This window comes from Polyodon spathula, chromosome 17, assembly GCF_017654505.1.
Source record: "Polyodon spathula isolate WHYD16114869_AA chromosome 17, ASM1765450v1, whole genome shotgun sequence".
Lineage (NCBI taxonomy): Eukaryota > Metazoa > Chordata > Actinopteri > Acipenseriformes > Polyodontidae > Polyodon > Polyodon spathula.
The window spans coordinates 25474811-25489260 of NC_054550.1; the positions used below are offsets into that span (position 1 = coordinate 25474811).

The 14450-nt window shown below is 37.2% G+C and overlaps 1 protein-coding gene across 1 annotated transcript in view; it reads right to left on the minus strand.

Moving 5' to 3' along the window:
• Positions 1 to 14450, minus strand: part of LOC121329641 (sodium/potassium/calcium exchanger 4-like) — a 57974-nt gene that overhangs the window by 10697 nt on the left and 32827 nt on the right. Inside the window, exons 3-9 of the mRNA XM_041275338.1 lie at positions 8884 to 8960; positions 6753 to 6827; positions 6355 to 6439; positions 5211 to 5314; positions 2879 to 2953; positions 240 to 265; positions 32 to 85 (exon numbers count right to left, since the gene is read on the minus strand). Of these exons, the coding sequence (XP_041131272.1) occupies positions 32 to 85; positions 240 to 265; positions 2879 to 2953; positions 5211 to 5314; positions 6355 to 6439; positions 6753 to 6827; positions 8884 to 8960 (496 nt within the window). The remainder of the gene's footprint in view (positions 1 to 31; positions 86 to 239; positions 266 to 2878; positions 2954 to 5210; positions 5315 to 6354; positions 6440 to 6752; positions 6828 to 8883; positions 8961 to 14450) is intronic.

Here is a 14450-nt window from a genome sequence, read left to right on the forward strand (position 1 = left end):
GTTCTGTGCTTTAAGGGAGCAAAGCACTTACTTCATGATTAGTATGTAGCCAGCATACATGAGAATGAGAATCAGGGCTTCCCACCTGAAGAAAAATAAAAATAAATAAATAAATAAATAGATGAAGCGGGTGCTGACAGGTCAGAACAACAACCGAGAAACCAAGCCTGCCTCACAAGAAGAGCTGCTGTGTCATATACATAAATCATTTTTTAAAAAAGGGGGCGGGGAAAACTCACCAGTCAATTTGTTCATCGTAAATACACTGAAAAAGAAACAAAAAACAGTATTAAAGGATTACTAATTAGGGCTGGAGACTAGAGTAGGAGTTATAGGAGTCTGAGGCCCACTGACAAATGTTAAACCCCACAGTGAATTTAGTCAGATGTGACCACACGGGAGTCCCCATCCCCCAAAAAGGTGTCATTTATAAAAAGCTTAGTAAATGCAGCATGTTTTTAAAGACCCTGGTATCTATTAAGGTGTATAATAAGGGAGTATAGTTTGTAGATAACATGAGCTTTCTGGCCCTCTGCTATTCAGAAAGTCGGGGAGATTTAAAACTCAAACACACATCAATTCTGACGCACAGCAACACACATAGATTAAACATTACTCAATGTTACTTTGATGAGTAAACACAATGGCACATTTTTTGTATAAGAATTTAAACTACTGAATAACCCCTACACTAGGGGGCACTGTTCCCAATCCCTGCGGCACTGACTGTATTACTACTCTTGGCAGCATTGTCCTTAGTGATGGTAGTCTTACACACTAGGGCAAGCGTTTTTAATGCTGTCACTCGCTGTCACTCATAATATATATAATATTACTATATATATCTATATATCTATCGATATCCTATATAATATATATATATATATATATATATTTAAATAAAAATCTCAGAGATTCTGCTCACATAACACATGAAATCAGTCACGTGAGGACAGCCAATGGGTGTACGGTAATGTACACTTGTACGGGGCCCCAGGCTCTGCAGGTGTTCATGCCCCAGCTCCCGCTTTACTAATACAAGTTTAACCTATTCTCTTGACCCTATTTATACACAGAATGTGTGTGCTTTGCATAAATACAATCCTTCTAAAAATAACCCACTAGCACATTTTTTTGGCAGTCGGCAATGGATTTGATTTGCCAGAAGTGTGTCGGATGACAAGCTGCTGTCAATCACAGTTCCAACAGGGCCCGCAGCCCTCCTTGTTGTGTTGTTTCCCTTCACTGCCTCCTTTGTCAACACCCAGGGAATTGGGGATAATAATAATAATAATAATAATAATAATAATAATAATAATAATAATAATCCAGAAAATACAGCAACACACGAGCAGTCTGACAGAACGCAGCACTGCAGAGTCGCAATACAGGCTGCATTCCTAGTGTGGACAGGTCTTGCACATCGACAGCAATGGGATTGCGCAAGGCATTCTTCAGTGTGTACTGATCTGGTACGTGTAAGAGCAGGTCAGGGGTTACGTATTGAGAACTAGCTACAGCCACGCTGCCCAGACAAACACATGTAAACACTATAGGGGATGCCACCTATATCAAATGCTAGAACCACACCCATGCCTTATTTTTTTTATATTCTGAGATGTCAAATGGTATTGAAAGCAAAGTTGTCCTAACAGGTGTACCAACACTTGATTAGTGAAGTGAGGTTTTGATGGATGATTCAGCAACAACTTTAATAAAATGTGTTTTACTTCGAACTATCATTGCAACTACTAAGGTGCACACTACTTTGTATTCTGCACTACTGCTGTATGTATTTGTGTAACCTATTGTGGAATGAGTCATACTGATGTCACTACACATTACAAAAATATAAAATCAAAAGTGACAAGTACGAGTAATGTACACCCAACTGTGCATAATAAGGCTGTAATTATATTTTGGGTTTCTGGTGACAAATGATCTATAATTTTTCAACAGAAACCAGAGATAAAATTGCAGCCTTATCTGTACAGTAATCCCTCGGTAGCACAACATGCCTAAAGATTGGCAGTGAAAATAAGCATTTGGTTTTTTATTGAACACTGTGGCAAATAGCCAGCGTGCGAAATAAAACAAAAACAAAAAAAGTACTGTATAACTTAAATATGAAGTGCAAAATCAGTACAGAAATACACAATTATATAAATGGAATACAAAAATGGAAATTAATGCAAAGTGTAGTACATTGTACTGCCTGCCCTGGCTTGCATGTGTGTACAGATCTAGATTTCTAACCGAATACTGCAGTTCTTTAGTTTCTGTGCTTTGATGTGCTGTGTTGACTAAAGACTTTTTGATCAAACAGTAAGCCTCTGTGATGTCGATGGCGCAAGTGTTACTGAAGCCATTTTCTAATTGCTTTTTTTAAGTACTGTAACCACAGTAGTTTATACGTTCGTTGAATAGTTGCATCACAATGTTAAATACGTACGCTCTCTCGTGTTGCTTACTGCGTCACGTAGAAGCACGGTGGAGCAAATCAAATACGAGAACCAGTTGGTGTACACCAGCCTACATACTCATTAGAGCAAAAGAAACTGCGACCAGTAAAGTACATTACAGTAGAACACAATACCCAGAAAGTACCTGTGTAAACTTGCAAAACGGTAAATATCTGGGAAACATGAATTATGTGAGTTGGTATAAATGGTGTTTTGTTGTGCTTGTGACCTATGTGATAGTTTTGAAAAAAACTGAGGTTTGCAGTTTTATCAATCAACCTTATTATTATACATGGACAATCTCCAACACAGATCTCCAAGCACACATCATTAATCAGTTTCCAATTTATAGTCGCCTTAAAAAAAAAAAAAAAAAAAAAAAAAAAAGAAGTATAATGCTGATGTTGTGAACTTACCGCAATTAGTGCCAGCACTGAGAAAGTGTAGTAAAGTGAATCTCGAAACACGGACCACCACGTGAGCACAACGACCTGCAAGAGTAGAGGGTGCATGAGGACAGATCACTTGCTCTGTAATCTTCCTTATACTGATGTTCAGCATGTATGGGATTTTAAAATGTGAATTTTATAATTAAATCTGCTAAACAGTGCATGCATTTACTGCATACTTCAACATTATTTTGGTGGTACCATCATTTTGATTGAATAAATACTCACATACAAGCGACAAGCTATTGAATCATATTAAGCCTATTAAAAAATATCTCAAGACTTCTCTGCAGTGGGAGTCTATTTCTGTCCGTCTTACCGCACAATAAACATTATACTCCGCGTGGAACAGCATCTCAAATTGATTTCCAATTAAATACACAAAAAAGTATTTTCCCACTAAAATTCATTAAAAGCAAGGATACAAAATGATATAGTAACAACTCCCATTTTGCAGAGTGTACATTTTACAAAATAATATGTGCTATAGAGATTTTCAGGATTTGCATACACTTCAAGAGATTAATTAGAAAACGCTAGAATGAATGTGTTTGTAACATCTCAGCACTGGGGTAACTGAAGCTTTTGTTTTTTTGTGTTATTTTCCTAAGCTATGTTAATTAGAAGAAAGACTGAAAACGACACAAACACGCCCAATGGATAATTATGCCAGCATCAAAGACCACACATTTAAGTTCCCCAGTACTCTAGAGTCCCGATCTGCCAAAGGTTCCCAATCATATTTTACAATGAGTGTGATGTGCAAAAACGCTGCCCTTTGACTTTCATCCTGGGTAATACCATTTCTGAGATGGAACTTTTCCTGTTAAAAATCAATAGAGGTCAACTTCTTCACAAGAGTAAGATGGCCAAATCCTTCAAACTCTAAACAGTGCTATGTGGCATAAGTGCTACAGCAAGTACTATTTCACTGTTGAGCAAGAGACTGAAATCTTTTTGGGGGATTACTATGTAATGCCAACAGCTCAGCATGGCTGCTAGCATAGAGGTCCCTCCATTAAAGGCACACTTTTCTGAGACACTGTTCCTTTCCCCACATTGATTTCACAATTTTATTCTCAATGACTCTGACTTCTATGTGTTGTAATCCTGATGAAGGTGCATGGCACCAGATTATTGATTTGACTTTAATCTTGATGCTGCACAAATACAAGTTGAAAATAATTTAGTTAACAAATCTTGTGTGTGTGGATACTTGGCTGCATATATACCTAAATTTACCCAACACCTACTTCTAGCGAGTGCCGCAAAATACCTTGACTTTATATTCTGACATATTTGGTTTACAAGCAAATGAATGACAAATTCCAGCTGCTCAACAAATGTTTTGTCCAACATAAGCATTTAACTAACATTTTTCCATTTCACTATTTCAACACTGCAGACCCACACACAGGTCTAGGAGAGACAACATATTTTTAAGACCATTGTATGGGCTGCACAATATATAGGCTTGAACCATATCAGGGAGATAAAGATGTTACTCAAAAAAACTTGCAAACATTCCACAGAATCTTGTAATATTTAGATGTTATGGTAGCACAGAAAACCCAGAAAAAAATTACAGTAAATTGGTATGTATCATGTAGGCTATAGTGTGTTTTGGACTGTAACTGGTGTTTGAAGGCTCCAAATATGTTTAATAAAAACAAAAACTGAAAAAGAACATAAAAAAGTCAGGTGTGCATTATAGAAGTATCTTCTCGCTACCCACTGCCCTTTGGGAAGGTTGCATTTACAACTCTAGAGTTTGTGAGTGTAGGTGAAACCAAGTTAGGTGAGATGCAAGTGTTGCACAGCACTTACACCAGAGTGAGTGTGAATGAGCTAAATACTGAACATCAATGAGGTCTCAGGCCTTCCACAGAGAGAGCGTCATTTCTGTAAGCATTTTCAAGATTGCCCTAAAAAAGGGTCCAGAGCCAGCTGTTCCAAGTGGATATGGAGTTTTGTGGTGTGGACAGAATTCAAGTTTTCATTGATCAATTCATGGATTTTTGACAAGGTATTTCACAACTGTGTGAGAACAAAGCATATACAATTCTTGCTGGAAAACACTTGGTTGGTATGGTTATGAGACGATTGCACGTGTATGAAACAGTAAAAGAATTGAAAAGTTGGCCAATTGTTGTCCTGGGTTGATAAACGCCACCACAATCTATATCCTTTATAGCATCACTGACTGGCATTGTAGTGTTCACTGAAGGAACTGGTATTATTGCGGCACCCAGGAGGGAAAAGAAATGAAAAAGAAAGTTTTAAAAGAAAGAGAACATACCTGCCCTGCAAAAATTCCACAGACACCAATTATGCACAAAATGTTGAATACTGCTGAGCCAACAATGGTTCCTACGCCCACATCCCCATGGGTGATGAAGACACCTGGAGAATCAGAAACAAAGTCAGTGACTGTATCCAGCCCACAACTGTCAGGGATTTTGATCGTCAGACTGCATTAGCTTTCTTCAAATGTAATCAAGCTGGAATTCATTATTAAGTGCAGCCTGCAGAAAACAAGATCCAATAAAGTACTGTTCAGGGAGAGCACTCCTTTTTAAATCACCCCCATCTATAGAGGGAAGGTGACACGGCACAGGACACAGCATGCGGTGTATTACACTCAGGGCTATTACATACATGATACAGTATCAGAGTTGTATTAAAAGTACATAGCCTACCATGTGGAATATTATTCATTTTGGGATTATAATTTCATGGCTTTAAAAAAATTAAAACATACTTGAAATATTGAACTTCCTTTAAGGAAATTGTTTCTTTCAAATCTGTATTACCTGTAATTTCTTCTTAAATTTCTATTGAATAATCTTAAAACAACTGTTTTGGGGCAAAAAATAAATAAACAATAAAAAAAATTGGGCACTCAAATTCCAAATTACCATTTATATTTTTTGTATATATGAGGGTCTTAACACAAAAAAAATGGCCTCTAGTAAGTTTGTGAATTTAAAAAAACACACAGTTAATATACTATACAGTGGCAGGTAAACATGGTTGGTTTGTATTGTGATTGTAACAAAATGGAGAGGATGGCAGATCCTGCACCTCTTCAAAAGAGTGCATCCTCACAATCTCAAAGTGACTGCAGCCACCACAAGAATTCCATACATTCTTACCTGTTGTGCACTTCCACATGTTATACCAGACCAGGATGTACAGTTACTTTCAGGGGTTATTAATTCATATGCCTTCAGACTAACACACTTGTGAAATGACCTAGGAAGTGCAAGAGTAACAGATTTCCTGAGAATTAGACATGCATGGAAAATGAGAACTTTCTTTAACCTAACGGTGTATCACTTCTGTTTTTGAAATTGCCCATTTGAAAGCTATGGAAGGGCAAAACCGGAAAGCTTTATTGGAATTATTTTGTTAGTTGCAATCGCTTTGAAACGGTATTATACCTATGACTGAAGCGAAGAGCTCTGGTGCTGAACTCCCAGCAGCCATGAAAGTGGCCCCAGCTACATCTTCACTCAGGTGGAGTTTCTGTAGAGATAAAATATATTGGCTATGCCCATATCCAAGACAACACTTCTGTAGTTTATGACAATATATTTTAACAAACTTAAATGATATAAACCTTGGACTGTTTATTGAAATACAAAACAGTGACCATGATCAAAATATGTTGAGACGGAGAGTAAATCATTAAATAAACATTTTTTCATGATCAAAACCAAAACAGCCATGGAGCCCTGAGGACTAACCCCCCCCCCCCCCCCCCAACGATAATGTGTAGAGGGCCTGTAAAATAAATACAACCACAAACAAACAGGATTGTTTCTTAACTTGTACACACCTCACAGATTTGTTCCAACGATGGAACAAAGAAGTCATCACAAATAATGGCCAAGGCAAAGAACATGTAGAGGGCCTGTAAAATAAATACAACTATAAATAAAAAGGCAAATGCAACTATAGGAAACTGTTATTTATGGTTCAGTTATTGACAGAAACACGTGCCCCAAGCCGCTAATTCATTAATGAAATGACTACAGTAGCACATTTTGGCATTGGATAGAAAACAGCACCTCTGGGAATGTGTTCAAATAATCGCGGGAAAAGTACCATTGTTCATACATAACAAACATCCTTGATATATAAAATGGTGGTGGAGAATTCATGGAAGCAAATTGAGTTTTTGTGGGAACTCAGTCCTGACAATAGCCCAGCTCACTACATTTGGAAATGTATACTTAAAAACAAAAAACTAAATGCAGATACTTACAAGTATTGTTTGTTAATGTCTTTACTTAAGTGACATTCAAATCCTCAAACCCTCTGAACATTATAGAGCGCTTGTCAAGTAGACAAAATATTTGGCCAATTCCTTCATTTGTGATCTATAGTTATAGCTTCATTAAGTATTTGTTTTTCTTTGAGTACTGGCATCATTTCTGACATTTGTCGACTGCAGACTGGGCATCCTTTTTGTGTTGTACACTTACTTTAGAAAGTGTTTTCAGATTCCCACAGCTTGAAAAGCTCTATTAAAGTATTAGGATTATGATGCAAGAACAAGCTGTAACACAGGACGACTGAATAAGCTGAATTCAATTCTTAGACGTGCACTGTCTCACAGTAGCTAGACGGGTTTAACATTTAGAAAGTCCATGAAGTATCATCTGAAGCAAATTACTTATTTTAAAATATAAATTATATATAGAACGAAAGAGAGCCCAAGTGATTATAGATAGAAAGCGATAGATTGAGATAGCTTGTTTTACTTATTGGAGCAATCTTGTTTTGCTTATTTAAGGTTTGACTTTCTGGAGAGGTCAGTTCTAGAAAAAAATGCAAACAGGTCCTAGCTACTGTAAGAGTGAATAATTAAGCCTAGTTTCCATATGCAGTACCTTTTTTCATTTTATAGTCCCTTGAGATTACTGAACAGTTCCCATTAACCACTATCTATAGAATATCAATTATGAGCCTTTTACATTAATCTAGCCATTGGAGCAAGACTGACCACAAAAAGTTGAAATGTGCCTTTTTTACAAATTGAGTTTAAATCAATGTCATAACAATGAGATTTTCCATTTGGAGAGTATTCCATCATTTGTTTAATTTTTTTTTTACATCCTAATAACTATTGCAGGCATAATTAAAATAAATGATTCTAAAACTGGCGCTGAACAGGTTTTTTTGTTTGTCTTTTGGTTGGCTTCATTAGTAGTCTGATTTCACGTCCCAATTTATTTGAAATCTGAACATTCTGTATCTTTTTTATTGGAATGTAGCCATCTAAGGATGAAGCCACAACTAAAAAGCAACTTGGTATGGAAGACCAATGACCTTTCTAATGTTTCGACTCCCTTTCTATCATATTCTGTTTCAGTCATCACATTTTTTAAATGAAAAAAAAAAGTTAAAAGCATCCCTGTGGCCTCATTAGAGCTCTCAGAAACATGTCTAACCTCCAAGTCAAGGGTGTCACATGACAGTCCTGGAGGGCCATTCTAGTCCAGGTTTAACAGGTAATTAGATCATTAACTAATTTGGGGTCTGGATGGAGGTTTAATTAAACTATTTAGAACAGGGTTGGAACAAAAGACCAGGACCGGAAGAGCCAACCCCTGATCCAAGTACATCTGGTACTCTTGTAGAAGCCAGTGGTAAGTTTTGAGTATACAAGTTGTACTGCAATGTTACTATATGACTTAACATTGTAATCCATTGCAGTACCATGTTTTGTACTGTATCAGTGTATAATATTTGTTCTAAATATACCAATTCTGCCATTGCTGGTAATTCTTTAGTAGAATTTTTTTTTTTTCAGGGTAATACACAGGTATATTGATTGTCTTAATGTTGTTATAGGCAAGGGCAACCAGCTGTTGTATTTTGTATTCCCGTTTCAGCAGTGACCTCTAGCTCCAGATGCACTTGAACTTGACCCCTATACAATAAAACTGCAAAAGCACACCTACGGCAAATATATGAAGCAGCACACCCCCGCGTTGTCTCTGCTGGTTTGTGAATATATCTTCTGGAAATTCACGGATAGCTGCAATTAAAGACAAAAGATTAATGAGCGTGTGCCAAACACTAATTGTGTGCTTGAGCCCTTACACAGCACCCTGGTCCATCCATATCACGACATGTATTCAGAGAGAGAGAGAGAGAGAGAGCTGTCAGCACAGGAGAATAATTCAGCAGAACCAAAACACACCATATGCAAAAGTCACAAGAGGGCTTGTTTCAGACCAGGCTGCTGTGACAGGTTTGTTTTTAAAATCATTGTTCTTCGATATATAGTTAATAAGTTATAAACTTGGGTTTTGCAACAGTTTTTGAAAGCTTACAGCAATTCTACCAAAGAACTATTTACAGGAGTCATTTAAAAGATTGTTTTTTCAAAGGTTTTTATTTTTTTATTAATTTTTTATAATATATAGTTTGATATCCATGATCCCCCTGAAAAAGAATCTTGGTTTATTTTTTTAGAAGGATGCTCTGTAGAGTAGAACCATCATGCAACAGCCTTCCAACAACAAATCAGCAATGGAAAGTTTACATTGTGTATATAGCTGTACATTTTTTTACATCTTCTGTGTAAAATGGCATTTAGTAGTATACAATGCATGTAGTATACAATGCATCAAGAGACTACACAGGATTAAAAAAATGAATATCAATGCAAGGTCATCATTTAAACAACAGGCATTTTTCAGTTATAGGTTAAGGCAAAGACTGTTGAGGATTTAAATTAATTTCCCCATTAAAATGTTAATGCTACATAATACAAGTTTGAATTATGTATGAAAGAATAAATAACTTAGCAACTGAATTGCACGTAACAAGTAGTATTTTAGAAATGCCACCTTTCAGGATTCAAGACTAATACAAGACCATTAGGGTGACTGCAGCTTCCTTACAGCAGAGTTCAAGGAATTCTGAAAAAGCTCAAAAACAAAAGAGAATATCCAGAGTTATATTCTGGATATAATAACACTGAAAAATGGAGTAGTGCAACAATTAAAAATAAATAAATAAATAAATTCCCCATATTTAAAAAAATAACACATTCCAAAAAACACTTACAAAAATGGAAACAACCAATATTAACTCGACACAAATGAACAAAGCATTTATTTTAACTGTAAATGCGTAAAATGAAACTCTTCTAGGTCACCCAGCTTCAGAGCGAAGGTTTTAAAATCCAGATCCCGCTTAAAGGCTTACTTATCTTAACACCACGAGAAAGGCTTCCCGCAAGTCTCCAACCCCAGCTCATTAGTTTTCAGGACCTAGTGGCTGTCCAATTCCTTTTATATGTTGTGACTAGCATTGCTCTTTCCTACAATTCAGTTCCACAGAACCCTCCTCAGCTCCCTACCATGGGAAGGCATGCGGTTTCATGGATACTCTTCTTTCAAATAAAACTAAGAAAAGAAATGTTGTGAAAAAAAGGGGGCTCCATTAAAACTCCTTTTATATGTGTCAGTTAAACAAAAAAATGGCTCTCCTGACAGTGTGAATATAGATACGCTGTGTAACAGCTTTACAAGCAGCGCGTTATTCCATTTCATTGAAAATGCATGAGACATCCAATCAGAAGGCTGAATGCAACTCTCAAGGCACAGTGTAGAGGTCCAATGACTCCTCAGATCTGTGTTGTGCAAACACCTGAGCTCTCCTTAGAAATATGTCAATCACATTGTCCACAGAGTAACTCTGATCCATTGTTTCTTTGCTTTTTTAATTCTCCGCTTTGTTCTCCTGCCATATGCTAGAAGTTCACCGTGAATGAACAAGGATCCAAATCAACTGATTCAAAGTAAAAGTCAGAAGACACAAAGCAGAACAGTCCCATCCTTAATAAATGATTACATTTACAGTACATATGCATGGTTTAGTCAACTCTATATTTCTGCTATGACATGTGTGTCTGCTTCAATAATTATCCAAGTAATTTCCATTTGCAATGCCCAGAATGTCCACCCCCTCCCTCCCTCTACAGTCTATTTTCCATATAGATAACCGCCGCACATGCAGTGTGAATTGAGCTGTTGAAGTTAATATTTTAAATATATATCATAAAAGCTACAACAAATGGATATCAGAAAATGGACTAGCGGTAAGGAAGTTAATAGTGGGTTTCCTGATGAAAGGCCAGCAGCCAGCACAAACAGCTTTCAGGACGCTGCAGCAACAGCTCCCCTGGATGATTCCACACAAGTGGAAAGAAGCAGTACTGAACAAGTTTAATGCAAAAGGTAAGTGAAGGCTGCAGTTTGCGGAGAACGTTGTTAAGTTATTTTTTGCATTTAATGAAATGTGCCTTGCCTTTATATTTTGTTGATCTGTTGATGGTTATTTGCTCATTTATGCCACCTGCTCTTTCATACATATATACAATATGCATGTTACACACAATAACATATGGGCTGCACTTCATTGAGGGGTTCTGTGACCTCAGAAACAAGCCCCCCTCAGCACATGGTGCAGTTCCTGGCGCCAGGCCTGACTGTTTTTCTTGTGATGGAGTGTTTGCAGTTATAGATGACTGTGGCAGAGCAAAGCTCTGCCCTTTTTAAATTGGCAGGGATGGGGTTAATTTCCCCTACCTGCCTGGGTTTATTACGTTCAGGTGGCTGGGGTTGCTTAGTTGATTAGGTTAATTAACGATCAATCAGCGCCCAGCCACCTGACATAAAAGGAGGCCTCTGCTTCTCATTTGGAGGAGGGAGCAGGTTGGTGGTTTGGTGTTTGTGATTTTTTTTTTTTTTTTTGAATGTTTTGAATCCAGTGAAGGCATTGCCCAGCCTGGAAACCTTTATTTTTGTTAGTTTGTTTTTGCTTTCTTTGTGTTTAAATTGCTTTGTTTTGGCCCTTGTGCCCTTTCATTTTTGTGTTTATAATAAAATAGTTATTTTTTTGAACTCCAGACTGTCTCTGGGCCTCTATCTACTCACCAGCCTGCCACAATGATTCATGTAGCTTGGGGGCAAAGATTATCTGTTAAAGAAGTGAAGCTGCGGTTTATTTGCAAGGCTTATTAATGATCCAATCAGTAATTTGTCTCGAAGTTCAAAGTTAAAGGTACACATTATTAAAAACATTAGGAAGGAAGGAAAACTTTAAAATTGCAAATGCTCTATGTAAACGTGTATGTTAAAAAAACAGATTTTAATGCTGGAGGTAATGATGCATCTCACATTTAAACAGATTTTGACGGTGTGGTTGCGTTCTTTACGATATTAAGCATCCAGTTCACTTATACATTTTACTACCAGCAATATAATTTTTTTAACCAGCAATAAACCGGATATCTTTTTTGAACAGCATTTCAGTATAAAGCACTTGTGTAACTGGCTTTTACCTCTGCTCCGAAATGTGAGGAACGGTAATGAATATATGCAGGAAATGAAGAGCGAATTACAATACTCTCAAATAAATTAGCTGTCCTTGAGTTTCACTTGTTCCATTTGACAGAAAGCTCTTGGTCAGAACATATGTATTGTTATACCTTGTGGACTGCTGATGCAGAACACTGAACTGAACTTCTACTTTGAAGGAAAGTTGAAATATTTCCACTTTCTGTAACGCTTTCAACTCTTGGGCATTAAGCCTCAACTCCAGTCAATATTTGTATAATGCGATATCTCCAGACAAATTTAAAAAGATGTCCTTACCAAATTTCAAACACAAGATCTTAGGGCTATCATGACAGGCCATAGAGCTGGAGCTGGGACAAACATGGGCTTTTCATGTTTAAATATTCTTTAAAAATTCAAACAAATGTGTGTACTCCAATACTGAATTTTTTTTTTTTTTTACCCTATTAAAACTATTGTACCTATTAAAGAAACGAGAACACACTTATGAACAGGAGAATGTTATTTATTTCAGACTCATCATGCATTAGTTTCCTTTATATTGTTGATTCAGTCATTAATAAATTATGCATATGAACAAAAACAAATTATGATTATTTTTGCCACAAATACATGCAAGCAGTATCTGAATATTTGTCTAAGCACTTATATATACCTCACTGTTATACCCCCACTTCTGACAGGATATTCACTGAGGGGTTAAATATTATATTATTAAGAGACATAATTTCACAGTTTGAGCAGCTCTGCTTCACAGTCCTCTCACCAAAACTGCACAAGATGACATCTCTTATACAATAAGACACCCACACACCATATTAACGTACAAGATACCATTAAAAACAGCAGAATGCAGCATTTCACAAGGACAGGCAGCTTATCCTGATGGGTATCATCTATCAAAACTGCTTAGAAAGGTTCGTTTTTTCACAGCAACCCTGCAGAGTGGCCAGCTGGCTTTATAAATCACCCTGCATGTTTGCAGCAATATGGGGAGGGCTCTCAAAAACACCCCAAGTGCTGCTCACCTGAAGAGACACCTGGTCTAGCCGATAGGATGGAAACCCAATTAGTATTGCATGTGCCTCATTCTTTACCTGTAGCTAAACTTTTCAAAAACTTTGTAAAGAGGTTCAGAAGCTGCCATAGACATCATAGGTGAGATCAGCCAAAGAGTCTGCCTTAAATATGGCCGGGAACTACAACTGAAGGGGAGCTTAACACAGACCTGGCAAAGGACTAATAAAAACACAACTGTATTAACTGCAAGAACCATTCAGAATGATGGCAAACATCATAAAAAGGTAAGGAAACAGTAATAGCAAAAAACTCTTTTGGACACCCAACTAATTTCTGGAACAATGCAGCCCTGCGCAAGAGACACATTAACTCAAATAGACCCATCCTTCTACCTGCATCTGTTCTGCACAATAGGTTAGTAGCTAATCAGCATTTGGCATGCCAAGTCAGTGTTCTCACAGCTTTTTGGCAACCATCTCAAGAGCTATGGACCCTGATGGCCCACACTGACAGAAATTAGATCCCCGTCTGGACATTAGCCCTGCAGACGTGTGAGTGACACTCGTTACAGCAGGACATGGAGGCAAGGAAAAAGTGAACTGAAGAACTACATTTTAAAGAAAGCATGAGAGGATAAGGGAGAACAGACTTGGTGAACTCTTAAATGAAACTATGTGCTGTTATACTGGTGTTATTAATTGGGCTATATTTTATTAGTTTTGCTATTGATTGTTGCTGCCTTGGCTCTTTCTTTTTTGCAGCATTACACACCATAGATTACCAGCGTGTTCCCGGTACAAGAAGACAGCTAACTGTGAACTGTAGGTAAAGTAGACAGACATTTCAGCTATTGTCTTTGTTTCAGTACAGTGGTATTCCACTGAAGGTGGCATTAGCCAAAACATTTGGGTTCCACAGCATGCCATTAGAAAATGACACTTATTCCCCAGTTAACATTTCTCACCTTTCCATTTTTTATTTCCATGTGATGGCTTTCAGTTTGTTAGCATTCTCCAATGAACTTTTCTGCTTCAGCCAAGCATGCAACTTCTATAGGACGTAGCATAAAGAAGTTATAAATGTGATCTACATTTTAGTGACAACATTCTACAGTAAAATTACCAAGATATCACATT